At 42.1% G+C, this 26,559-nt stretch overlaps 1 protein-coding gene and 4 non-coding genes across 6 annotated transcripts; all 5 read right to left on the bottom strand.

Annotated features, from left to right (window-relative positions):
- Positions 1–894: 894 nt before the first annotated feature.
- NOP58 (NOP58 ribonucleoprotein) lies at positions 895–24,818 on the bottom strand. Of its 2 annotated transcripts, XM_053947156.1 has the most exons (15): positions 24,685–24,818; positions 22,418–22,494; positions 20,679–20,731; positions 18,761–18,885; positions 17,615–17,751; positions 16,378–16,442; positions 14,943–15,077; positions 13,597–13,742; positions 12,517–12,643; positions 11,691–11,854; positions 10,842–10,976; positions 9,548–9,609; positions 6,893–7,026; positions 1,913–2,034; positions 895–1,218 (listed from the first exon to the last, which is right to left on the bottom strand). In XM_053947156.1, exons 1-15 carry the CDS (start codon positions 24,727–24,729, stop codon positions 1,162–1,164), a joined length of 1,584 nt encoding a protein of 527 aa, XP_053803131.1. In that variant the 5' UTR covers positions 24,730–24,818; the 3' UTR covers positions 895–1,161. The 2 variants fall into 2 exon arrangements, with proteins under 2 accessions (XP_053803131.1, XP_053803130.1); XM_053947155.1 differs by lacking the exon at positions 20,679–20,731 and having other exon boundaries at positions 24,685–24,772.
- Positions 12,264–12,349, bottom strand: LOC128791116 (small nucleolar RNA SNORD11). The gene has a single exon (XR_008431985.1). It is a non-coding gene; the product is annotated as a small nucleolar RNA SNORD11 (small nucleolar RNA).
- LOC128791117 (small nucleolar RNA SNORD11B) lies at positions 13,415–13,498 on the bottom strand. The gene has a single exon (XR_008431986.1). It is a non-coding gene; the product is annotated as a small nucleolar RNA SNORD11B (small nucleolar RNA).
- Positions 15,700–15,787, bottom strand: LOC128791120 (small nucleolar RNA SNORD70). The gene has a single exon (XR_008431989.1). It is a non-coding gene; the product is annotated as a small nucleolar RNA SNORD70 (small nucleolar RNA).
- On the bottom strand, positions 20,323–20,411 carry LOC128791119 (small nucleolar RNA SNORD70). Its single transcript, XR_008431988.1, has one exon. It is a non-coding gene; the product is annotated as a small nucleolar RNA SNORD70 (small nucleolar RNA).
- Positions 24,819–26,559: the final 1,741 nt, after the last annotated feature.

The following is a 26,559-nucleotide window of genomic DNA, read 5'->3' as shown; positions in this document are numbered from 1 at the left end:
CCAATCTCGTCAGGGATCCACTTGCTCTTACAGGCCACGAGCCATGGGCGGTTCAGTAGGAAGGAGCTGCTCAGAAGTTGTATTCCAAAGAAAAATGCCAGCTACACTGGCTACAGTTACCAAAGGTTACTCAGCTGAAGAAACTCATTTTTGTTTAGGTAATACTCTACCACTACACATGAGGAAAAAAAAAATCCTTCATAACAATTAATAAACTGAGTGCTAAGCACAGTTTTAAAAAAGTTTCTTTTTCCACCATAAGAGCTTTAGAGTCTTGATCACATGATGCTACTTTAGTGCATCTGTATTCCCATAAGAATGGCAAATTAGCAAATGGCTGATTTCTGCTACTAATAAAACACTTGTCTTTTCTACTTCATTATCAGATAGCTGAAGAAGTAATTTTGCTTGGGTTTGGTTTGGTTGGGGTTTTTTCCCTTGGATTTTGTTAGTTTTGAGGGTTTGTTTGGTTTTTGCTTTGTTTTGTTTTTAAATCAAGTGAGGGAAGTTGCTACAAACACCATGAAGCAGTTTGAAAGCTACCTCACATTTCTTCAAAACATGCACATGAATTTTGTTAGCCAGTGCAGCAAAACCAAAACATTTGGAAGATGCTTAAAAAACGCTTTATCAAAAGAACTACAGTGCAGACTCGGTAACACACCTCAACTGTTCAAAGCATCTTTGATATCATGCACAGATATCTGTATCCATTTTATGGAAAATTTAAGGATATTACAACCTTTGAAATCTTTAGAGAATAAACTGCAACAGAACATTTACACATTTAGAACTTTAGAAGTGACCAGTCATTCAAAACAATACATCTTGGAAATAGTCCTAATAATGGCTAGAAAAAACACCAAACAAGTTAAAAGACAAAGGCATAAGATCTCCATAAAAATGTTTTTATTCCTTATCAAGGGAGACTGGTTGTGAAAAGAGGATCTATTGTGAGCTTTTAAACAAAAGAAACCAGTACTCCTAATTATCAGAGACACCAGGGTATCCTGTTCCAGGGAGAAGACAGCTATCAAACCCATCTCCTTGCCCTCTTGCAACACAGGGAAGTTAGTTTTCAGCAAGAGGCTAAACAAATTATGTTGAAAAATGCTACTCCAAAGCAGCTGTCTAAGGGCCAGTGTTTTCTCCTGTTCCACATCAGTCTTCACCCTCATCTTTCATTTTCTTTTTTTTCTTCTTCTTTTTCTCTGTATTCTGCAAACAAACAAATGTTGCCATGAACAAAGCATAGTGGAAGAGGAAAGCAACATATGTAGCTAGGCAACAGGCTCACACGGCCGAAGCATCACCCCAGCTGCCATGCTCAGCAGAGCACAGCCCAAGCCATGTCCTTCCTCAGCTGCTGAATGTTCTGGCTGCTCACAGGGGCAGGGAGGCTGTGCCACACTGTCACAGCTCAGCCCTGTCCTCAGCCCTGCAGCTGACATACACAAAGGGCACAAAATTAAACCCTGTGTTAAGAACAGGACTTCAGAACTGAGCAAAAAGCTGGGTTTGGTCCCATCTGCTCTACTGTTGCTAGAAGGTAACAAATCAGCAGGTACAGCCTCTGCTTCCTACAAGTCCCAAAGTGGAGATGCCTGTGGATTGGCACCAAGGGACATTCTTACCACTAGAAAAGATGCAAAGAGGGGGAAGGCTAGAGCTGGGGGTGGGCAGAGGACAGGAGGGGAATGGAGGCATTGCAGTCACAAACTTTCCAGATCTTATTTTGTAATGCAAATCTTCTTGGACATTGTAGTGACGGATATCACAAAATAAAGTTACTAGAGCAAAACTATTTGCACGCCATGGATTATACATATATGAATTTCTCCCCACCCCTCACTCTACGTTTTGGAGAGAACATTCCCAAAAAGGATCAGGTAGCTGTGCAATTCTGCCTCACCTCAATTATGGGGCTGGTGGGGAGTTCCTCACTCAGTACCATCTCTTCTTCAGCTTGCTTTTCCTTATCCTTTTTCTTTTTCTTCTTTTTGACAGGTTCACCATCTTCTACAGCTGTCCCTTCTGCACCACAGAAAGGACAAAAATGAAAGGCAGGTTGCCAGTTATTAAGAGTGCAAAAGGAAAAGCTAGAAGATGTCAGAGGATGCAATGACTTCTATTCACCTTCTGTGTTAACTTACGTGCAGAACTACTCCCTGCTATAACCAAAATATACAACTACTTCAGACATTAGTGACAGTGTTCAGACAGCACTATTCACATCTCCTGGTGAATTCATATCATGCTATTCCTACATGCTGCTCCCAGAGTTTAAAACAAGCTTGCACGTTTTCATTTGTTTGCCAAATTACCTTCAAGTACTCCATTGGAAAAGTAACTGTCCACAGTTTGGCAAGTATTTTTACCAGCAACACAGGAGCAGCAAAAGGACTCTAAATCCCTTCTTAGAAATACATTTAGCCAGCAGTAGCTTGTTCACAACTGATTTCTCCATCTTGATGTTGGAAATTTGTTAAGAAGCAGACCAGTTTTCTTTACTGTTTAGATTGGCAAACACAAATATCTCAATGCAACTTCAAGCATTTAATGCAGAAACACTTTCCTATCCTGGATGACAGGAATTATTTATAATACTATTTATATAAGCTGAGAGGAATGTCAACCCAGGGAAAGATTTACTTATGACCCTACAGTTACTTCTCAGAACAATTCATCAACAGCTGCCCTATCTAATCACAGTGGTAATGGAACTGTGATTTACCACTCACTTCCTAGAATACATCCCCAGTCTTGGGAATCTCGAGGTAAAGAAATCAAGCAGAAATCATTAACAAGCTGACAGCCTATGCAGCAGCCAGGCTGTTACTGGAGCATACCCAAGTTAAATTTATTTGCACAGCTGAGTCAGTGCTGGATACCAAATTTCACACAGTACTCATGACTAAGTTCATAATGTAGCAACCACTGTCCTTCAGTAGCTACAAAATTGATGCTGAAATCAGTGGTGTTTGTGGTATGTATAGTTGCTACTGGAGATATGACTTAAGACGTCATTTTCTCACCATATGTCCCCCATGAAAGAACCAATTTCATTTTCAAGAACACTCACTCACCACTTACAAAAAGAACAAGTTCAATTAAAAAAAAAAAAGACCCAAACCACATAACCTCCTAAGATCTTGACTGTACTTTGTCACAAGTTTAGTTCCTCAAGCCAGAAGAAGGATTATATGAGTCAAAAATAACACTTCAAACTCTGCCTCTAACATTAGCTTCAGATTAAAAAAAGTTGGCTTCGGGGCAAAAAATTTCTAGACATGTCTACAGAAGAATACAGCCAACACATGCAGTTTTCTGACATTAAAAAACATACCAGAAGCAAAACAGCAAAAGATTCTAGACAAAAATCCCTGGTAAATCTGCCACAAAATTAACAGAGAACAGTGTGCAAGCATAAGGCATTCAAAGCAGCTGCAAAAATAAGTGTCCTCACCTCCCTATGTATGATATGGGGAAATTAAAAGTAGCTGAAAAATAAGCATAAACTATATTAAAACCACACTGTATAACAGGAGCATGCACATAGTATTTTGCTATGCTACATGTTTTTACTCAGCTGGATTGGTAAAATATGCATTTCCAAGAAAAATGTTGGGTGGTAACCTTGAAAAAATAATTTCTTGTTATTACCCTAGATGTCATCAAGTCTGACACACCAGGCAGTGGAACCTCTCACAATTTACAGTGCAGATGATGCACTGGGTGCTCACAGGCACTGTCACTTCTCACAAGCAGCAGAGCCCTCCCTGAAGATTTCAGCTGCTGCCTTCTAGCAAAGCTCATCACAAGACTTCACATATTTGTACCTAGCCAGAATAAGGATAAAGGCTCCAGGGGTGCTGGTCTTTTCCCTCTAGGTGCAATACTTCCAAGTCAATCAAGGCCAATGGGGGTTTCTTTGTGATACACAGCGGCTGACAAGGAAAACAATAGCTCTGACTCGGCACAGAAAGCAGCACTCTGAAGAGCAGTTTGACTGATGGCCCTGGGAGTGCTGCACATCACTAGCAGTAGTTCCACTCACCATTTTCCACCATTTTTGTCTAAGCTTTTACACATAAGCCTGATGTCGTGATGTATCCTCCCTCCTCCAGACAATATTCCACATCTACAGAATGAAGTCACACTGCTGATCAGTAAAGAACACCCCGTCAAGCTGTTGCTGTTGTATCTTGCAGGGTTCACTCCATTAACACCATTAATTTAAGATATTTCTCTTTTCAAGAGATACCTTCCCAAGTCACTGCTACTATATCCTGATGCTAAATGCAAGCTGAAGGCTTCCCTGGGGACACTGGCTAGCCCTGCTGGTGGCATGCATTCTGTTTGGCCACATCCAACTTCAGAGACCACAGTCACAAAAACACCCGCCCTATTTCCCTTCACCAACATGAAAACAGGTTTTAACAGACAGCTCCTGAAGTGGATTATAACTTGTTTCAGGCACTAATCCTTGCACTTGGTTTCCTGACAGGTATAAAAGGTGAATGTGTTTTGAAGTCACACCTCAACCCCCAATCCCCTGCCAGCTCCCACTCAAAGTACTGCCATTCATGCACCCCAAACAGGGAGAGGTAAAACACCACACATCTCATCTTGCAGTAACATTTACACTTCAGACTGGCATAATGCAAAATACTTTGTCCCCCTTTACAACAGATATTAAAAGCAATGGTTTGACCAAAACTTTTCAGTGGCAGTTTCCCAGCTCCTTCCTGTCCTTTACCTTCCTCTTGTAATACAAACCAAATAAAAATTTCTGGCTGAAGAAAGCCTTTTTTTCTGGGACTACTTTTCCACCATCCCCCATTTTTTATGCAGCTGCACAAACAGCATGGGAAAGGAGCGGGCAGAGACTTCTTTCACAACACACTGTCTGGATGTGTTATCTCTGACCAGGCAAAAGCTGAATAGAGCACTGCAGCAAAAAACAACAGAGCCAAGAATAGCAGACATTAAAGACATGCATATTAAAGTGGACATGCAACATAAATCTTAATACTGGGACCTCCTCTGCAGCCTTCTGTGTATTATGTGACTTGCTGAACTCCTCAGCCTTCTAGGACCACCAAGCCCCTACTAGCACACTGTGCTATCAGAGAAATCATGCTGGAAAACAGCAATGCTATGGTCTCTCCACAGCTGTCAGGGAAATCCGTGTACCCATGCTGGGTGCTCAAATGCAATTTGCAAACATGAGGCAATACTATTTTCAAGGGTACAAGAGGACGGGCTGAAGGGATTAATTCTGCATAAAAATGACATAAGATAAATAAACTCTCCAGAAACATTCTACAGTCTGAAGCAACTGGCATAGTTAGCACTAATGCCCAGGTAGTCAAATAAAATGACCCAGTTGATACAAAGAACTGAGAAAAAGTAGAAGCTATTAACCATACATTTGAAGAATTACTCATCTTTTAAGGAAGAAAAGCAACACATCTGAAGCCTGTCTTCAGGTTTGGGGAAAATTTGAAAAACAAGCAGCCAAATAATACAGATTTCAGTTGTCCACAAATATTCTGGACACTACCTCCAGTTCAAGGATACCTGCTAAGCTCCAACCAATCCCCAAATCTGAATATAAAGTAAATGAAGCAAACACGAGCAGGTTTGTGTATAAAAGCACTAACCACTGAATAATATAACTGTGAAATGAAATATCCTCCTCAAACTACAAAAGAGCAGGCTGGAAGGCAATGTAATATTTCACCTGCAACAAGCTCCTGCCTGTGAGATGTCAACACTTGCTTTGATAATGCAAGGGAAGCCCAAAGGAACATTTCTGGCTATAGTAATGGAAGTTGGTTCAAAAGCAGTAGCTGTGAGAACACCCATATTCTCCAAAAGCAAATGGGCAAAGTTCAAGCCTCCAAAGTACTGATGTCCTTTTCTCATTATGCTAAATCTAAGAGAACAAGCTGGAGCACAGATCTCAGCTTTACAGCACAAAGGATTCTCCTTCACTCCGGTGTAACTTTATTTCTCAGCCATGTTTAGATTCCTGCAAGTTGCTCCCTCCATGTACAGAGACACCATGGACTAAGTGGTGTCTGGAATGATCACACCTCCATCACCTGAGCATAAAGAGGTATTGAACCAGCATATCTGCATTCTGATTCCCTAGTACAGAGCAGCAGAGAAGGCAGAAAGGGAAGGCTCTGACAGCCCTCACCTACTGCAGGCACAGGTAGTTGGCAAAACATGTGAGTAGTTTGTGCCCAGATCTGGCTCTGGATCTCACAGAAGTGACTTTAAGTCCTCTTCTTTTTCCCCATTTTTCCCCTCCCAAGTTACACACTGGTGAGAACAGAATGTTTCTTAAAATGAACTATAATGTTAAACTAGATTATTTGCAGTTCAAAATCTTTCTTCACACAGTAACTTATCAGAGAAGGAAAGAACAACTGTGGACACAGTTCAGTTTTAGCTCCCCAGAGAGTAACAATTGTTCATGTATTACGCAAATTCAGATGGAAATTTCCAAGTGTTATTTCATGTCCAATTCTGACCTTTTATGTTGAAAAATGCCAGAAAACACTTCTACACAAAATAAAATAGTATTCTTGAAAGAAAATAGGGCAAGTTCTGGTTTTACAGAGAGCAGCTTTTCTGTCTTCAAGATACTAAATACAAACCTGTTGAGCAAGAAATTCTGCAAGAATATGAGTTTTGTTTTTCAATGTTCTTATACATTTACAACTGCTTGTAAATGGACTGCAGTCTGGTGTCAGTCACTTTTTAAAATACACTGCCATTCTCAAGGAGAATACCCAGGTACTGTGGCTGGCTGTAAATGCTATGCCCAACTGCATGATGCAAACAGTGACACGGCAGCAACACAGGTACAGCAACCAACCTTTCATCTCTGCTTTGAACTTCTTTGCTTTCACTGCAACCTCTGTGTCTTGTTCATCCACCTCCTGAATTTTGCGCTTCTTGGAAACAACAGGAAGTGTTGAGTCACCAGAGGGGTCAAACACTTTTACTTCACTGTAATGAAGAAAAAAAGTCAGTTTATGTATTAAGAAGAGCAAACCTTCAGGGAAGATCCTGCAGTTGAACATAAACTTTCCAACACAACCTTACCAAGAATATTTGAAAATCAATCTTGCTCAGCTAACAAAGCATCTCACAGGTAGTGAGGCCCTCCCTCCAATACAGAGTGCCTTTATCAGTAATCATGACTAGGGAAGAGATACCCCACAAAGTACAACTGTCTGATCTGAAAAGAAAATACCAGTTAACTACAACTTTGATTCTGGTTTATACCTGTTCAAGGCTCCACAGAGTACTTGAATTACCCATAACATTGATTTCTCTGATGCTGAAAGCCTATCTAGCATAGCCATATGGTCACAAGCACACAGCTCCCCACCATTTGGTGTATTATTGTATTGTATTTGGTATATTACCCCATAATTGTACCCTAGGGGTAATAATACATAAGCACACACACAAAGCATTAGAAGTAGCTTTATTACTGCTTTTTCTACACTACCTCTCCACCTTTACACTGCTAGGGCAAACTCACAAGGCAGGGTAATGTTACAGCTCATTGCTGTAGCACCTGTATCACTGAATTTATGGGACATTCAAATATCTAATCTGTGTCTGAAACTGCCTCTTCTCAGTTACTGCATGCTCATTTGTTCAGTCCCAAACTCCTCTACAGGCTGTAGAGAACCAGCCATCCTGAAGTCCAATGCTCTTTAATTGGAACTTGTAAGGGGGAACTGAATCATCAAATAACAATGAAGCAGTTTTTTTCTTATTCAGGACAGAATTCCTACTGAAGAAAGAAGAAGTTTTAAAACACTAAGTCTAAATATTTAGTCCCCAGCTACATAATGGACATCTGAACTTTTCTAAAATAGGAATCTGAAGTAGATACCTTGCACAGGTTATAAAAGCAACTGAAGCTGAGTGACTGGGCTGGGAAGCATGTGGTAATGCCAGCAGACAGTACCAGCAGCTCATCCTCCAAACATGGGAAATTATTTTTATGGGTATTAACACTGCATGTTGGTTTAAAGAAATTGATTGTGTAGCCTTTTGCAAAAAGCAGACTCTGCTTTAGTTAAACCCCAGTGAGCGCTCGCTGGCTTCCTTGTCACTGTCATAATACTGCTAACTAAAAACAAAACCAAAACCCCAAAACCATAAACAAGACAAATATAGCATCTCTTGCATCTTTTTTGGCAAGCATACAGAAACGTTTCACTTGAATCTCATCTCTAAAAACTAAATTGCATTTAACTTCTGATACATTACTTTAATTTAGCTAATTCATACAAAATCTATAGTTCCATACAAAACTAAGACTCTTGCCCATCTCCTTAAAACACTATTTTAGCCCTTCCAACATGCCCATGCAGCAGTACTGCCATTTTTGTACTACAAGGACAATTTGACAAGTACTGAGTTAGTTTCCCTTTTAGGTAGCTAGACTATGCCAAACAGCCAGGAATTATCTTCAGAACCTCCCTAAGCCTAGACATGTTTGCAAAGCATGTCTAACAGCAGAAACATGTCCTGGCAGGAGTTCACGATTCCTCATTTCCAGAGGTCAAACCCCAGCATCTATGTTGTCTCTTTAACAACCTCCTCCCTCAGCTCCTGCCTCCTGACACGCCCTGATGCTTCATTTACTGACTGACACTGTCTGCAAAAACTGCTCCAGAAATCACAGCCGTCACTCCACTTGGAAATGCCTGACATATGGAAATAGAAGTTACAGCTAGACTCCAGAAAGATGTTTGGGAGCTGCAGATGGGTGCAACAGTGCTAATTTTTCCTTACAGAATGAGCACTGGTTTTGCTGAGCTCTTGCCCTCTCTACACCAAAGGCTCAGCAAAATAAGCAGGCCAAGCAAAGCAAGAAGCCTGCAACCAAATTAAGCAATAAACCCAGATGTCACAGCACAGACTAATAATACCTTGTTCAAATCCTCAGATATTTGGCTGCCCCAGTTGCAATTTACAGTGTCATTTTGAGCACCAGAAAATGCTCTAACAGTGTCCAGAGTACATAAAGACCTTATCTATTGCTTAAGAGTGTTACTTATTACATACATGACTTAAACAAGGAGATGAAGCTTTGCTCAGAACAAGTAGTGCCTGGTTTTTTTTCCTTTTTTTAAGAATAAGATGACTAAGTAGGTCTCTAGGACAGCTTTCCTGTGAAATAAATTAATTCAAACTCTGATTTGCTCCAATTTATTTCATTTGGAATGGTAATAAATAAAGCTGCTGTATATTGACACTCTGCTTTTTGGGGTGCTGCTGGTAGCACCTAAAGTACTTGCTATCTGATGATGTCAGTAATTTACATTAGAAAATCTGGGAAAAAGGAAATTCTTATTAGCAACAGAACTTATTATCAATGTTTAAATAGCATAGAAAATGTTTTCTGGATCTTAGGTCAACTCAGCCCACAACCAAAAAGCTTCTCAGAAATAAAAACATGAAGAGTTATTTCTACTCAGCCAAGCTGAAAGGAAAAACTATTCACCTCTTGTTTTGATACTTGTCTGTCTTGGCCAAGGCTTTTCCAGTGCCACTTATTCTTCTTATCTACAAGAGAAATTTAGATATGAAAAACAAATTACTCATAAGGAAAAGAATGCACAACACAAGTTATTCAGCTCTTGAATTAAAAATGGAAAGACGGACATATATTATGGGTCAAGCTCTTGTGTACCTGCATTAGCTTTACACCTGAGCATAGAGTAGTCACAGGGAGTGTAACTGAGGTAAGGAAGGCTGAGGTGAGAATGGTCTCCCAAATGCTGCTCTTCAAGAGCCAAATTCAAGTAAGGGACATCTACTACTGCATCAGATATCTGGGACATCTACTACTGCATCAGATATCTGACAGTAACATGACATAACATCATACCTCCAAACTCCCAAAAGCAGCTCAAATTTGTGCACCTCTTTTCTTCGGCAAGAATAACTGCATGTCAGGGCAGGTATCACCCTACAGCTGGCATAAAGCCACCCTTAAAGCCACAACACAGGCCCCAAACGAAATTAAATGTGTATTTGTCAAGTGACTGGTTTGTCTTTTGGTGCTAACAGGTCTCCTTGCCTTTATTACAATGGGAAGTTTCACCTTCCATGGAGAGTGGGCAGGTTTTTCTGGATTTTTCTTTTCTGTTCTAGTGATGCCAGTACTAGAGCATTATTATCAGATCTAGCTTGGAAGGCTGAACCTAGATGTCATTCACAAGATCACATGCAGCAGCCACCTAAAAGAGGAAAGGGTCCCTATGCTCTCCCAGAACCCTGTGCTGATGGCAACATGGAACAGCAAGTGTGAAGAGGCAGGATATGTATCAGGTGGTAGGAGGGCAGTGCAGCAATTTGCAGAATAACATCTTGCTTTAGCTACAGAGAAAGCTCCCTAAGACTAAGCACCACCAGATTCTGCCCAGATTCTAGGAACCAAGCTAGAAAAAATATTGGCACAAATACTCCTTCTAAGGTAAAGAGAAAGAAACTATGAAATAATAAGCCTATCCTTGCAATTTAGAGATGCAAGGAATGCAAAGGTATGATCTTATTAATCTTGTTCACTATCAAAATTTTTCAGTATAAAGCAAATAAAGACAACCCTGTAAACAAGAACACCTATCACACAAATGCCTGCAGCCAACTTACACACCCAGCCACTCCAGCCAAAGCTGGGAGAAACTACAGGGTAAGAGTGACATGCTACTGAGTGAGAAGAGTCAAAAAGCAGTGTCAGAAAATCATACCCTGAACAAGAACGACAGCTTCATTCAGCTCTCTGCAAGACTTACCCCTCTCTCTTCTAAAAGCCTCAGTCTTGTCTCTACTTTTAGTCTGTTCTCAGCTCCCATTTCAGCACTGGTGTTCTCTCCAAGGGCATCGTAACGAATAGTCAAGGCAGTCTTTGCTGCCAGCATTCGAGAAATCTGGAAAAGCCAAAAATAATATTAAATGCTAAGACTTAACATAAGGCAATGATTCCCTCTGATCTGGAAACCATACCCACATACAAAATAACAAAGTAACAATTTACTAGCAGAGTTTAGTCCAAAAAATAATTAGTGTTTCATTCTTTCAACACTGAAATCCTGTTAATGTAACACCTTGCTTCCTTGATAAACAGAGGGAAACGTCTGAGACAGCAAGTCAGTTATACATATCCTACTCTACCCCAACCTTTAGACCAGGTTAGTCTGAGGTGTAATTACCAGCTTTCTCCACAATTCAAACATATATTCGTCCACCTGCATTATGAAAGACTAAGCATTAAGACCAAGCTGTAAATAACTTCAGTACAAAAACAGTCCAATTTTCAAGCAAGACTAAGGCCTTTAACACCTTAGTTTACTGCTACATAGAAGAAAGTATTAACATACTCCCTGAGAAAGTCAGTGTTACATCCTAACTCATCTAGAACACACGTATTATTGCTCAGGTATGTCAAACAGACAATCCTATTCCCTTTTTTTTGAACAGGAGTGAACAATATTCAAAGATTTGTAGGACAGTGGTACTTTCCATGTCATCAAAATTGATACAGTAAACCAAGCCATGGAAAAGCCTCACTGTGAAGTTCAAGCCATCATGAAGATATTAATGCCCTGGAAAAAGCCATGCCAGTAAAGAACTATGCAACTTACCTTCCCTTTATTTTTGGTATTGCTTTGTCCCACCAGGGAGGCATGATAGATAAGGCCAAACTTAGGTGTGTCCCTTTTAGTCTTCAGTGCTCTGAAGAGAGCCTTCTCAGCACCCAGTAACTGAACTGTAGAAGCTGGATGTTTTGCCAGATTCAGAAGGGAACCTAGAAAGAGGTGATACAGGAAGATTAATTTGTCAGAGGAGCAGCTAAGCTAGTTTCCTGCTTTTGAATAGTGTAAGAAGCTCAGATCCATCTGTTTTCATGAGAGCTGTTTCCTATTTGTTTCTTGAAGGACAGGTAAACCATTTCTTTCATGCCTCAACTGTCTTGGTTTGATTTGAGCATCAGGAAAGAAGGCTGACTCAATAAAACATATTCCACTGGAATAATAAAACATATTCCACTGGAATAATGCCTACTCCTGACAGTCTGATAGCAAGAACATTTCATCACAGAACTGCAGCACAGATAACTGAAATAAGGCTTCTATCTTGAGCCAGCCTGACTACAAATGCCCAGTGTTGGTTTTTTACCTCAGAAGTGACTGAACTATCAGCAAGAGGCTCAGTAAGTGTCTCAGAAGAGGTAGTGACTTAAGTTGCCCTCATATTCCAAAAAGAATTCAGGCCAACTGAGATCTTCGTCATCACAGACTACTACCAAGCTCATGCTGGTATTCTCAAGATTCCTCAAGGGCTGCCTTCGCCCCATTTACCACAATATGTTCACCAGGCCTTATATAAGGCTGTTAGCTGACCAGCTCCTTGGAGAAAACCTCTGATGAGGTCACCTAAGACTTATTTATGTTGATCACTGTAACTCACCTGCATGAGCAATGAGCCTTGCTCCCACTAGTTCTCCCACCATGACAGTGAGATTGGGAGCAATGGCCATCATTCTGTTCTTCAGGTAGTCATAGAGCTGTGTCCGATACTCAGAGATTTCAATCACCTGGCACAGACAGAGTTTGGTTACAGGAGTCATTATCAGCCGACCAAAAAATAGTAAGAGATAAAAACACTGACACAAGGAAGCACTGAGAATTCCAATGTAGGAGACTAAAAAATTGCAACATACAAACAGCCAAGAGCCAAAGTAATGGGAAGCTTTATATAGGGCATATTCCCAGAGCACAGCTACATCCACAAAGCATATTGGATCTGTTCTGCTTATTCCCTTATGCAACTTATTTTCTCAGCAAAACTCCTGATAAAGGAGCTGACAACATGCCAAAGACAGAGAAGCAGAACAGAAATACTTAGTAAGGACATTTTCTTTAGGACAAAACCCAGAATATTCAGTTCTTACAAAAATCTTTGCCACCACTCTCTTGAAATGGGATACATGCTCTTTACTTGTTTCATACAAATATACACAATTAGAATGCACATAAACAAGCAGCCTGGTGTAGACCAAGAACAAGAACTCCTAACCCTGCCGCTCCCTGGTAAAGTCACAAAGGGATCCAACTGGCATAACTGAAGTCAGAGGGTTGTTTGCTCACACACTGCCCAGACAAGAGCAGGGTAGAATTCCTAATTCTTTTGGGGCTTCAGTGGTCCATTTTAAACCCAGGGTTTATCACCTAGCTTCCACAGTGACAAATTAAAGAGGCTATACAATGCTATTATCTCAAATACTTGAAAGTACAATGATAGCAAAATTCCTCCCAAAAGTAAGACTGCCACTTTCAGAAGGCCTTGTGCAGACATCAGCAGCCTGAGATGGCTCAGATGAGGTAGTGACTGTGCACCCTCACGTCTGAACATCAGGAAAGCAACAATATAGGAATCATCACTGCCATCACAAGACTTAGCACTGCCCTGGGAAAAGCTTTCCTCGGCATAAGTGGCTCTGAAACAGCTGAAATAGAGTCCTAGTCCTATCCATTCATGTGTACATACCTGATCACAGAGATGGATTATGTTGTTTATATCTTCTTCTGATACTTCTGTCCCCATAGAAATCTCAGCAGCAGCCTTCACATCCTCCTCAATCTCCTCTGGTAGGATGTCAGAAACATCAGAGGAAGCAAAATTGCTTCTGTCTCCTGTGGGGGACAGATGAAAGCATGTTTGTGCTGGGGGTGAGATGAACTAGTAAAAAAAGCACAGAAACAGATGAAGATAAAAGGCCAAAATAAAAACAGTGACTCAAGTCTGCCATCACACTATTCTGAATTCCTAATATATATGTCAGTGTTCTGACTTTGTGTTTATACCAACTAGGAATGGGTGGAAATAATAAATTTGAAACTAGAAAAAAAAAAACCAAAAACCAAAAAACAGCCCATACTGCATTCTTCACCTTTTCAGTAGCTGGTTGCTGCAAAATTTTCAGTGACACTATTACAAGAATAGAATTCCAGGAAGCAGTCACTTACCACTAACCAAATCTATTTAATTGTTCCTACAGCTGGGGGGGAAAAAAGCTCCCTTAAAACCACCAGTCTCTCTCTGGACTGCAAACTTCATTATTACAAAAAACCAACCAAGCAAAAAATAAATCAATACAAAGCACATGAGCCCAAGAGGTGAGGCAAGTGTCCAAAATACAGCAGTCATTCTTTCTGTTCTTATGAGTAGTTCTAGTAGCCGTTATCTTCAAGAACACCCAGAGACAGGCAACACTTCTCTCTACATCAGTTTTTTAGGAACTGGTTTCCAAACTGGTCTGCTGACTAATTATGATTCTAAGATGTGCTGGTGGTCCATGAAGGACTGGTTGGTGATGTGGCATTAACTTTCACTTAAGTTTCCAAATGGCAAATTGCACTAACATCCAGATGCAAACACACCCACCTTTTCTGCTGGCCCCATCTACCCTGCTGCTGCAGGCAGCGCTGCTCAGGGTGATGAGCAGCTGGATGAGCAGTGAGTGGCTCTCACACCAGTGCCACTCACGCTGTGCCTGTTGCCCTGTTCTTTTAAAAGTTTTCTATGCCTTCTGATGTTTACATATTTCTACTGGAGTTTCTCATGCACTGTCATGTAAATAATGATTGTTTTGCATTCTTCTTTGTGGGAGGAGAGAATTGATGGACTGTTGGTTTGATCAGTGTGGTTGGAGAGGTGACAATTTCATCCTCCAATCCACCGTCACTTTTGGAATACTATATATTGTGAGGTCAGAAATAAAACTTGCTTCCTTTTACTCGTTTGATCTTAGTGTGTGTGCTTGAGTTATTTCGTGTTGTAGTGTGACACGTGCCCACTGCCATGCCCCAGGCCCGGCTGTCCTCCCTACTCACCGACTTTCCGCACACATTTACAGTATGTCAGGTTATCCGTGATGATTTTGCCCAGTTCAGGGAAGTGCCAACCGTACCATTCCCGACAGCGCATGATGTAGTTATTCAGTTCTTTGTCCAAGTCATCAAGAAGAGCTAAAGAAAGAAGGATGAAGTTCTTTTTCTAAAAGGGCAACCTAAAAATGTGGTACTCTCAAACCAACCAATTTAAATTGTGTAAAGGGGGATTACCTGAAGTATTTCACTCTACAAATATTGGAATAAACCAAACTGCAGTACACTAGAAGTCTTTACTTTTCAGAGAACTGCGTAATACCAGGCACAATACTATAGAAATGTTAGAATTCCCATGAGTGTGGCCTCAAAGTTTTATCACTGGGACCATCTTGGACCAGCTCCCTAACAGCTGCAAAGCACACTCCCCTAGAAGGAGCGCAGCAGCCAGTTCTCCTTCCTTTTAGTCAGCCAAAGTACTACACACAAGGTTGATGTAAAATCTAGGCATCCAATTAACTTTGAGGAAAAAATGTTTTACTGGTAACTAACTGATCTTGTATTCCTTTACTTGATTTAAAAGAGCAAGCCTTTTAGTTGCTGTTATAATATAAATATACCAAATACTAAGCCAACGGGCTCACTATTTACTACATATGACAAATAACCAGATTTATAGTTTATTAGAGTAGAGCACCTACAGCATATACTGCTAGAGAGCCCTGTGGCTAAAATAGTTCCTGCTAATGCAATACCAACATTCCCATCTGTTGCCTCAGTGGTAGTGACGAAGGAACTGAATTACATCATTAATTTCAGTTTAACTATGTTTCATCATTGGCAACAGTCTGGGAATTAATATTCCAAACAGGATGCTTCACCACTGCTTCACAGCAAGAGTGCAGATTATGATGTGTGTGTCTTCAAGGAAAAAAGAGGAATGGGCTTTCCCAGCTGCTTTAAGAATTTCAGTCTCTTTTCCATTCAGAAAGCAGGGAGACAAAATGCAGCATTACACACTACAGTGTGATTTACACACCTAATGTAGGAGTCTATTTCTACATTGCCATCTATGCAAGACACCACCTAAATGATGGGTCAGAAAATGCTATCCTGTGGGGCCCATTCTCCCAGCACCCCTCAGAAGGGAGGCACGTTGGGAAGGAAAGCCCTTAGAGGACTGAACTAACACTGCCTGTAGCTCAGCTGATTTCTATGCTAAGAAAAAGTGCACGCCAGTTTATTGTATCACCCTAAAAATGTTCCTGCTTGTGGAAAACTCTATTGAGAAAACACACTTTATGCCCAGATGAACATCAGTGCCCAATTTACTAAGACATCCTAGGAGGAAAATGGCAGCAATACTTTTCTTTAGTCAATGTAAAGAAGTCAGCTATCTTAAGCCAAACCCATTAATAATTTAAGCTCTAAATATACTTACAAATTGCCTGGATAATCATGGTATCTACTTTGTCTGGGCTGAATTTCAGCTTGTATCGGGAAAGGCTGAGGAGACACAAATACAGTTTCATCAGCATCCTGACATCCTGTTGCAGAATATGCCCCACCTGTTCCTTTTTAACATGAATACAGTTGTCCACAGGTTCATTGAAACCAAGCTCAGTTCTGTGCCACTGACTGCTCTCAGCTGTGGCCAGAAGCCACAGTGACACAAGCTTCACAACAGCCTTCCCCATACCCTGTGACCAGGGTGAAAGAGAAAGTTAAGGTTATTTGTACCACCTGCTGCAGACTGAACATGAGTGCTGTGGCAGGAAATTAATTGGCTCTTGGCTTTTCTGCATGGTTCTCCACAAAATGTATTTGTCAACAGCACTTCCAGTTGGGCAGCAGCTGGAAGCAATCCACAAAACTGCACCTCCCTAGCAGCAAATACCAACACTAATCTGAAGCAACAAAAGAAACTTCCTGGAACAGATTCTCACTGTCTGAGAAAGCCCATTACCATCTGGCTTTAATGTTATGTTAACATTTTCTCTGTATGCTACAGTGAAAGACAATTGGTATCAATGAGGATTTGCATCTTAAAAGTCCTTTTTCAATATTAATGCCCATTTTCCAAGCAAACAGACTTTTTAGAAATTGGCTACAGCAAAGCAGTTCTCTAACTTGCCAATGGCTTGTGACAAGACAAGCTCATGTCAGAATATGGATTAAAAAGTTATTTGCTAATGGATGCTTGATCCCATGGTGATCCAACAACTTTGTATTTAACTACCACTCCACTAAATCTAAAAAGCAGCAAGAACAAGGTGGGAAGAACAACCCTACCTTTAATATTTGCATTATCTACTATATGGGCATTTATTCTAGCCCAAATCATCAAATTGTGGTCTCCACCTTGTCTCTTCGTGGCAGTGGAGCTTTAAATTACTCCCTTGACTGTTCCAGACACACTCTACATGAATTCTTGAAGTATGTAACATGAAAAGGAAAGCTACCAGCTTTCACTTTGGGTGAAGATGAAGCCTTTCCCTAAAGGGTGGGTGCAAACTGAAAGGCCTTCCTTTGTAAACAAGATTTTATTTACAGAAGTATCTTGACTTACAGAGTATAAAACCATGCCACATATTCAGAAACACTTCAAGCAGCACAGCACAGCCAGGGACGCAGGAGTGGGGCAGACAGGATGAAACAGAGCTGTTGTAGGAACTCACCTGTGTGCCAGACCCAGGCACATAGCTGCCATCTCTCGAGAAGGGAGGCCTGCTATGAGCCCTTCAATCTGGGAGCGAATTCCTCTCATCAGCTCTGTAACCATTGGGCTGTGTATACAACTCAAATTCAGCTTCTCCTGCAGTGTGGAAATCAATGGTCCAAAGTCAGGCATAGCACAACATTCCTCTGAAGTCCTTCTTCCAGCAGCCTTACATAATTTTAACTGGTTTTCCCACTGCAATCCTGTGATCACACAAGTTTCATCCATTTTTGATGTTCAGGGTAGCGACACCCCCAGTTCCCCACAGAGTTAATATTCCACTTTGAAGAGCAGATTTATAATTAATACTCTATCTGCTATGTAGAACATTCAACTTAAGATTCAAGATTTTGAAGTTTACTTAGAAACAGTTTGGTCACAGAAAGAAAATTCAGAGGCAGAGGATTTGTGTCTTTTTCAGAGAAAAAGACTGAATAACTAGTTCAACGTCTTTGCTCTTATTCCCTTCAACATTATGCCCTCATTTTGCAGCCTACAGTCTCCTAAGACAGCATGATAAGGTTGTCAGAACAAAGTTCAGTGGAACAGGGAGCAATTGGACATGAGATGGGAAACTGATATTTGACACCTAGGAAACACTGGAAAAAGCAGTCCACCTTCACAGAACCTCCTTCTTTCTCTGGGCAGGCAAGGACCAAGGGGTGTTCACAGCTACCTGCACACTAAGGAAGGTACAACAATGCCCACTCCCAAAAAGACAATAAATCACCACCCTACTATTGCTGCATCTGTTAGTGAGGAATATGTGTCCGCCTGGCTTGGGTTTTTTTGGTTGGTTCCTCCCTCCACTCTTTTTCTGGACTGGATAATTAGAAAATTAATTTTTCTACTTGCTGGATTTCTAACCAATATTTAAGAGAGAAATCAAGCAAACCTGAAGACCTCAGTGCATTCTTACCATATCAGTCACCTGTGTTCTCAAGACATCATGTTCCCTGGACACAGACTAGGATTACCTATCCTCTATGCTGCAAACACAGCACTGGCAGCATAATCCATTGCTAGTAACTGCAAAATCTCTGGATTCTGACTATAGCATTTCAGTAGCACGAGACAAAGGAAAAACAGCAAAATCAGTTATCACCTTTATGACACCTCCAAGTTTGGCATCTGCCACAGCCAACTGCTCGTGGGCATCTTTTGCCACAATCTTCTTGAGAATCTTTTTCAAGTTCTTGCTGAGCTTGCCTTCTACAAGAGCTGTGGATGCTGTATAAAACAAAAAGACCAAAGATGCTGTTTCTTTCTCCTAAAACCTGTAAAAATATTACTCCTAATTTCATGCATTTATTTTAACTGTCCACAGTAGCTCTAGTTTGAGCTGCAATATTACTTCACCATGCAATAGCTGCAAATCAAAATAGAAGAAAATTATACACATCTTCCTCTGAAGGCCTAAATCAAAAACCTTTCTCCGAGTTGCCTCTCCTTTCTCCATATGTTTTCAGTTCTATTTTTGCCAATTTTGTTTAAGGATCTCCACAAACAGTATGCCATACGCTTTAGATACATGTTTAACATTTCCAACAGCAAAGTTATATGGGAATATTTTGTGTATAATTTAATTAACCAACCATTTGCCAGGTCCCTTAGGCAGCAACCATGATATCCTAAACTGAGTAATGGCTTATTTGCATTCTCTGGTGATGATAATGTACTATCTAAAGCCCCAGGAATAATGCCAAACTGGACAGTCAGACAGACCCTTTTAATACAGCATGCAGACAGGAGAATCTTTAAAGGATGTTCTTCATTCTCAAATATTAATAGATCTGCAAAAGCTTTACAATCCCACACAATATATTTTAAGCAGGCACTTATACAACTCTGAGGGTCAGCTCTGTGCTCCACTGAACTTCTGGGACTGATACATCTCCATCACAGTAACAGAGCAGCAGCCAGTGATTTTTGGTTTCCAGAATCTAATGACATGTAAGAGTAAAATCAAAGTGCTGTGCTGAGTTTCCTCTCAATCCTTCTGCAATGCAGATAATTTTCTACCCTGCAAGCTGGCCAATAGCATCTAACCCCTTGAAACAGTCACATACATAGTCCTGCCTTCAAAATAAATGAGCCATAAGTAATCTGAACCTCTCCATTTCACAGACAAGTCAACTTGAAGCAAAGTAGTACGTGTTGGATGCTTTTGAGGTTTTTTTAACCAGTCTAACTATACATGAACTGAATCCAAACCTATGCAAAAGCAACATAATCCAAAAATTGTGCCATGGAGAGGAATGTACAACAGCTCTTTTACTTGCATCTCATGTTTGATGGTTGTGTCTCCATTCTTGTTTCTTTGATTCCTTTATAATCTATCCCTACTACATCAGACTATGAAGAACTGATCTTTAATTATAAATGTGACGTGGAACATTCACCTACTTAAATCATACAACACATTCAGCAGTAATTCTCACACTATTTCTGAATTATTGCCTAGAATTCCTACCATTTCTGTTCAAACCAGGCCACATATCAAGCATTTAAGTGCAGAATTCGTAAAAATTATTGAATAAAAGGCTTTCCATTTTGCTTAAACTCCTGAATTTGAGGAGAACACAGACCTTTCTTAGGCTGAAAACCACAGGCACAACAAGCATCCATAAAACCCAGGTGGTTGTAATAATGAGTGTTCTCTAATACCTATCTGTTGTCTCAGTGGTAGTGACGAATTGTTGACTCAAATCAGTGATATTCAGCTTCAACAAGAATCCATCATTGACAACAGACAGGATACATGTATCAGTCACAATTTATATGGTGCTCATTTGTAAACTGCTTAAAACTATGCACTGAAAGAAAAAACTACACTTTATTACATCTTTACTGCACTATAGACTGGATAGGTGACCTCATAACCATCAAAACCAGCTCACTTTTAAAAACTTGTAATTTAAAAGCTAAGAAAAGAAAGAGAGCATGGACACAGGCAAGTAATGAGTGAACTAGTGCATGACAGGGATTTGATTTTTTTGTAATAATAGTGTTAACTCACTTACCAGCAAGTGCTTCTGTTGTGTCCTGAAATTTTTCAAAGTGTTTCAGCTTTACTCTACAGAAATAAAATAGAAGTGTGCAAACAAGTGTACATAAACCACATGCTAGAACCATTTAATTTTTTTTTCTGCCTCTGCTACTACAGCTCCTCTCTTTTTCCTATGGCTTCAAGAGAGCAAAGATCAATATGCGGACCTTCAAAAAGGACTCAGAGCACTAAACTGGCCAATTCAGTCTGGTGTGACATTTCAGCTGGGTCTCACAACAATTATATAAAGGAAAAAAAAAAGGAATTTTGACTTGGTATTCCTTGGACTGACATCACCAGAAAACTTAACCCCCAGTTTTGCTTTGTAGTTCATATTTAAAGACAGACATCATCCATTTAAATTTCAACACTGCACCCTGATTGAGTGATGATAGCATCTTCCCACTCATCTTCAAAAGGAAATATTCTGCCTCTGTGGAATGCAGAGCCTGCATAGCTCAGGTTTAACATGCTTTTCAACCAAATGCATCTTCAAAGACTTTAAATTTGAACGGATTCATTGCCCATGAATCCTCAAGTCCTCCCCTGTAATTAGAATACGAGTTCTGAGCTGAGCTTAAGACAAACAACAAAAATTTCTTTAATGCCCTAAGTGCTGACCAGAGCCAAGAATCCTATGAAGAGTGTTTAACCACACTGTGTCAGATCCTTAGATACAGCTTCCCTCTAGCCCTCACACAGTCTGTGGTGTTGGGATATAGTTACAGTTTAAAAGCTATCTCAATCCAGTAAATTCCTTGTCAGGGACAGGCATTTAACTAATCCAGCTCTGATTAACAACTGCTGGTAGTGAGTCAAGCATCAGCAAAGGAAGCAAGGTCACAGATACAGCTGAATACTTGAGTTAAGCATTTGCAGATCCCAACAAAAGCTTCAGGCTTACAGTGATGCCTTTTCAAAAAGGCAAAAGAGGAATTATTTTTATCAGAGTAGAGATCCCATTAAGAGCCACATCCTGTATAGCAAGTGGCCAAGACGATGTTTCCAGGACAAGATTAACCCACTACAAACAGGCAGATGTGGGATATTCTGGCCTCTGCTCTAAGTAGCGTTACAGAGCAGGATAAATATGAAATGCATAGCTTACTCAGATGCATCCATTATAATCAAAGCTGGTTAGAAATCCTCCAATAAAAACACTAGACAGACTTGGAAGGAATCCACCGTTGTCCCCAGCTTTAGGGCAATTTGCTAGAAAGGCCAGCTTGATTAGTGGATGCTGCAATCCCTGTGCAACTCTGCAGTGGTGCTAACTCTCACTGATGGCATGGGCAAAAACACTAGCTCTCAATTCAGTGATTTACATAGTTCCACCTGGATTAAGCTTTATATTTCCCAAAAGAATTTCCTGTGAGCACAAACCCCTGTCATTTCACTGACACTTCCAGCATTACAAGCTTGGATGTTCTTGTCAAAGCACCCACATCACCTTAAAATACTATTCAACTTTTTTGCTTTGGTGACACACAGTAATGACTTCTGCTACTTAATTATACTGTAAGGTATTTCTTTCACTTTGATATTCCATTGTAAGCATCTCAGAGTATCTAACTTCACATTATCATTGCTCACAGCTTTTACAATACTGAAACTCAGAAGACAGTACTTCATTCTGAACCTCAGCTCTGTGTAAGTACAGGCAGCCATGTCCATCCACAAGCCACACTGCTATCCCCACATAAAACTGCTTACATTTTGTTTGCTTTTTCAGGAGTTTCAAATTCTTTCCACAGACTGTCAACTTCTTGAAGCTTTTTCTCATTCAGAACCTGCAGGAAAAAAACCACAACACACAACTACATTTACTTCTTCAACCCAGGAGACCTGAAACATTTACAGTGTATCCAACCACTTTGCAGTAGTTAACACAGATTGAGTCAACAAAGAATCTCGGTGATCTCTGTTTCTTCGTTCTCTCTCAGCAGCTTTACCCTACTAATAGACAATAGTGAAACATTTTTACTTTCACCTGAATTACAGAAGTTCTTCAATAATGGCTGCATCCTCCTGGACCTGGCACATTAAAGCAAAACTCTCTTCTTTATCAAAACTGGGCTTGCTCCATGTCCTCTACAGGACTTACTCATAATCATGGTGACCCAAACCCAAATTTACCACTGCTTTGGAAAAATAAAACATCTGGGAAACCTAACAGAAAGCACTGATCCCCCAAGTTATTTTCATTAATCAGACCTAACCCAAACAAAAAAGAAAACATCCCTGTAAAGAACAGTTGTCACCGCAGCTTGGTCGTCAACCAAGCCAAGAATTACCCAAGAGGCAGCAATGGCTTAATCCCACCTCTGTACACAGGGAACCCCCTCAGCTTTTAAGCAGCACAGATTAAGACTTACACTCTTGGAGCCTATAAACATTTCACAAAATGCAGAGTGCACAAGAAATACCCCAAAAATTGCTCAGGGGAATAGTCGAGATCTTTACAACACTGTGTTCTTTACATCTCACTCAATCTTGTGGTTTTGTCCCCACAATGTAAATGCAAAGCAATTGCAATTTAACTCCATGCAGAAATCATTCCTAGTATTATGAATTTTGCTCCCTGGCAGATTTTTAAACCCTGGTTGAAGAAGGTTGTGTTTTTTTAAACTCAATTAGTAGCTGAGCAAATAAACCTAGCAATTAACATCCCACATGACTGTGAGGCACAGCAAAACCTTGGGGCAACTCTTCCTCTTCTCAGCCAGACGGTTCTTTCCCACAGTTCATTTTTCCTACACCAAGACCTACAGAATTTTCAGCCTCTATAAACAGACATGGGCACATAGAGAAAATTAAAGACATAGAAACTGCTAAAATCAAGACTGTTAGTGTATAAAAATGACACGCCTATGGGAAACTGCTGACACCTGCAGCAAACACTGCAGCACCTCTGCAGATACCTCCCTGCAGTTCTCTCTGTATGTCCTTCCTCCTACCTTTGCTTTATACCTGGTCTACCTTCAGAAATTAAGATATTAAAATTTGTATTAAAATATTGCCTGAACTGTACGGCTTCACCCCAATGAGGAGAAAATGTTTCAGGGCAGAGGAAGGAAATATAATGCTACACAGAGCAGCAAGGGTGCAATTCTGTTGCAGGCAAAGGCAAAGAAACCAGAGCCTTCCTCTCTTCGCACCTGCACTCATGTTCACACAAGCTAAACCCTAAGACTAAGTTGGAAGGGAAAAAAATAAGGATGTTATGATCAAACTACGACCAAGCTGGTAAAACTGCACATGAATCAACACTCGAACAAGAGAAAAGCCAGAAAGGAGCACGACACTGTAGCAACTCTAGTTTAGGCTTGCCCAAAGCCCCAGGAAGCTGCAGCTCTGAGCCACCCGGTCGGGAGGCTGGCAAAGCCCTGGGAAGGTGTCTGCTTGTCCCTCTGGGAGAGCGAGGCCGGGACACGAGAATCCTGCAGGGACCCTCACCTGCCCCGCGGATCCCGCTTTTAGGCACGCCCAGGGCAGCAGCCGGGAAGGCGCTGCCCGCCTCCCACGCGCCCCCTCACGCACCCGCGGGGTTCTGCTGGAACAGCGGCCACGAGAGCACAGCCGGGAAGAAAAAGTGGGCGAGAACACAACTTCCTACCAAATCCCGGCCCGCAGAGGGGAGGAAGCGAGGGCCAGAGGCGGCGCTTAGCAGGCACCGAGTAGCTCCCCTTCTGCCCGCCGAGCACCTGCAGCCTCCTCCGGCAGCCCCTTCCCCGGGGCCTCGCTCACAATGCGGCCCCTCTGCTCCCACCCCCGGCCCTGCTCGCCCCGCGAGGGGCCGCACGGGATGCGGGAGCCTTCACTCCCTTCCTCACTCTCACCCCCGCCCGTGTTTCCTCGTAATTCCTATCGCAGGCCCGACGCGCTCCCCTTCGCCCTCCCTTCTGCTCCGCCGCAGGTCGGCGGCCGCGACCCGCCGGGCGAGAGGCAGCGCGCCCCCGATCCCCAGCGCCGCGGCTCACCTTGAAGATGGCGTAGCCGGCGGCGGTCTCGAACAGCACCAGCATCGCTGCGGCGGGCGGGGGGCGCCACGTGCGCCGCCGGGACGGACCCCGCTCAAGCACGCGCGCGCCGCGCGGCGGAAGCGGAAGGGGAAGCGGCGGCGGAAGCGAGCGAAGAGCGGAAGCGGCGGGGCCACGTTCCGCCCGCGAGCCACGTGGCGGGGCCGGGGCCGCGCCCGCGAACCCGCCGGTCGGCGCGGGTTCGAATCTCCTGACGCACAAACACGCGGGAGCTCGGGAGCCGCCGGTGTGCCCCTGTGGCACCTCACCCGAGCTGCCCTCGCAGTTGACGGCAGGGTCGGCCACCGTAAATAGGAGGCGGGTGTGTTCCCCGGGACGCGGGTGGCCGTGCTGGAGACTTTGTTTCCCGATCGGAGCCTGAAGCAGGAGTGAGCGGGTGGTCCTCTCGGCGACCCCGAGCCGGACCGGCTGCGGTGTCGGTGTTCAGCCGGCGCTCCCGGCCCTCTGCACATGGCGGGTTGCGTTCTCTGCCCGCTCCGCTCTTGCTCCCGTGGCCTGACCTGCAGTTCATCGCACCGAAAACATTTTCTTTACGTAAACAATTGTTGACACAGTGCGATTGCGTGTGTTTAAAAGCTTGGCTTCGCCAACAGACAAGGACCATATTCTGCTCATAAAAGACACGCGTTTTGAACTCTGCGTGTTTCCCCGCGCTGCTCGGGTGTCCCCGGGGCACGAGCAGTTCTGTCTGGGGGAAGGCAGGGCCGGGGCGGCCATTTGTGCCGCCTCCTCCTCTGGTGCCGCCTCCTCCTTTGGTGCCACCTCGTGCTTTGCCCTTGGCACAGCCCGGGCGTGCACAGCGCGGTGCCTGGCTGACCTACTTCTGTACCGCGGCCCTGCTGGGGAACCGAGCAGCTGCGTGCCGGTGGGAGGCAGGCAGAAAGCGCCGGTCCTTACCCTTAGAAATCCCCACTTATTTCACAGGCGGGTTATTGTGTACTGAAAACAGGCAGAGATTTTCCTGCCCGCAGGAAGAGAGGCTCCAAAAAACGCTTGGGTTTTGATTTATATCAGACATTCATTGCTGCATTTTATGCAACCATCTGTATGAGTCAGCACACCTTTGTTTCCTCCATGTAAGGAGTATGCTGGAAATTCAATAGTGAGAGAAATCTGTGGACTTGAATATTTTTGAAGATTTTTTTTTTCCAAAGGAAAGACTTTGGTACTTTACATTACATAACCAATTTTCTTAAAATCCCACAACCAGTAATATTGCCAAAGAAATTAAGTTCAAGGAGGTAGAGAATTTCCAGGTTCTACCTAGTTTTAAAGTACTGTTTCTGGCCCTGCTGGCAGAGTACTATTATTATGTAAGAGCTACTGTTACTTAGCTGGTTGCCCTAGAATACTACATTCATCCTGTTGGCTAGCACTAACTCCTCTCAGGCAAGCAAATTGGCATTATTGATATTACAGATTGTTCATAGGTTAAAGTCTGCTTTTTTTAAGAAATCTGTTTCTGATGGACTGAAGAAGCTTTGCACAGACTATGTGTGGGCCAATAGCTTTGAGAAAACCTCTTACAGCTATTGGCTCCTAAATGATACAGTAGCTTTGGAGAAATCAGTCAACAGAGGTTAACTTTATTGGCTTCAGGTGATTGAGATTAAGTGCAGATAGGAAAATAAGAGACATTATAAAACACCTCAGAATTCAGTGAAGTTATTAGGGTAAGTACTCTGGGTAGTGCGTGCAAATGCAAGGCTGACTTTGGGTTTTGTGGGAAGAATCTTGTGTAAGTGTATTTGGTATTTTTAAAACAGCTTTTGTTACTTTCACTTTAAGTGAATTCTATGTTGAATTTGAGATGTT

Source organism: Vidua chalybeata, chromosome 7 (assembly GCF_026979565.1).
Source record: "Vidua chalybeata isolate OUT-0048 chromosome 7, bVidCha1 merged haplotype, whole genome shotgun sequence".
NCBI classification, from domain to species: domain Eukaryota; kingdom Metazoa; phylum Chordata; class Aves; order Passeriformes; family Viduidae; genus Vidua; species Vidua chalybeata.
This window is presented reverse-complemented; position numbering and strand designations above follow the sequence as displayed.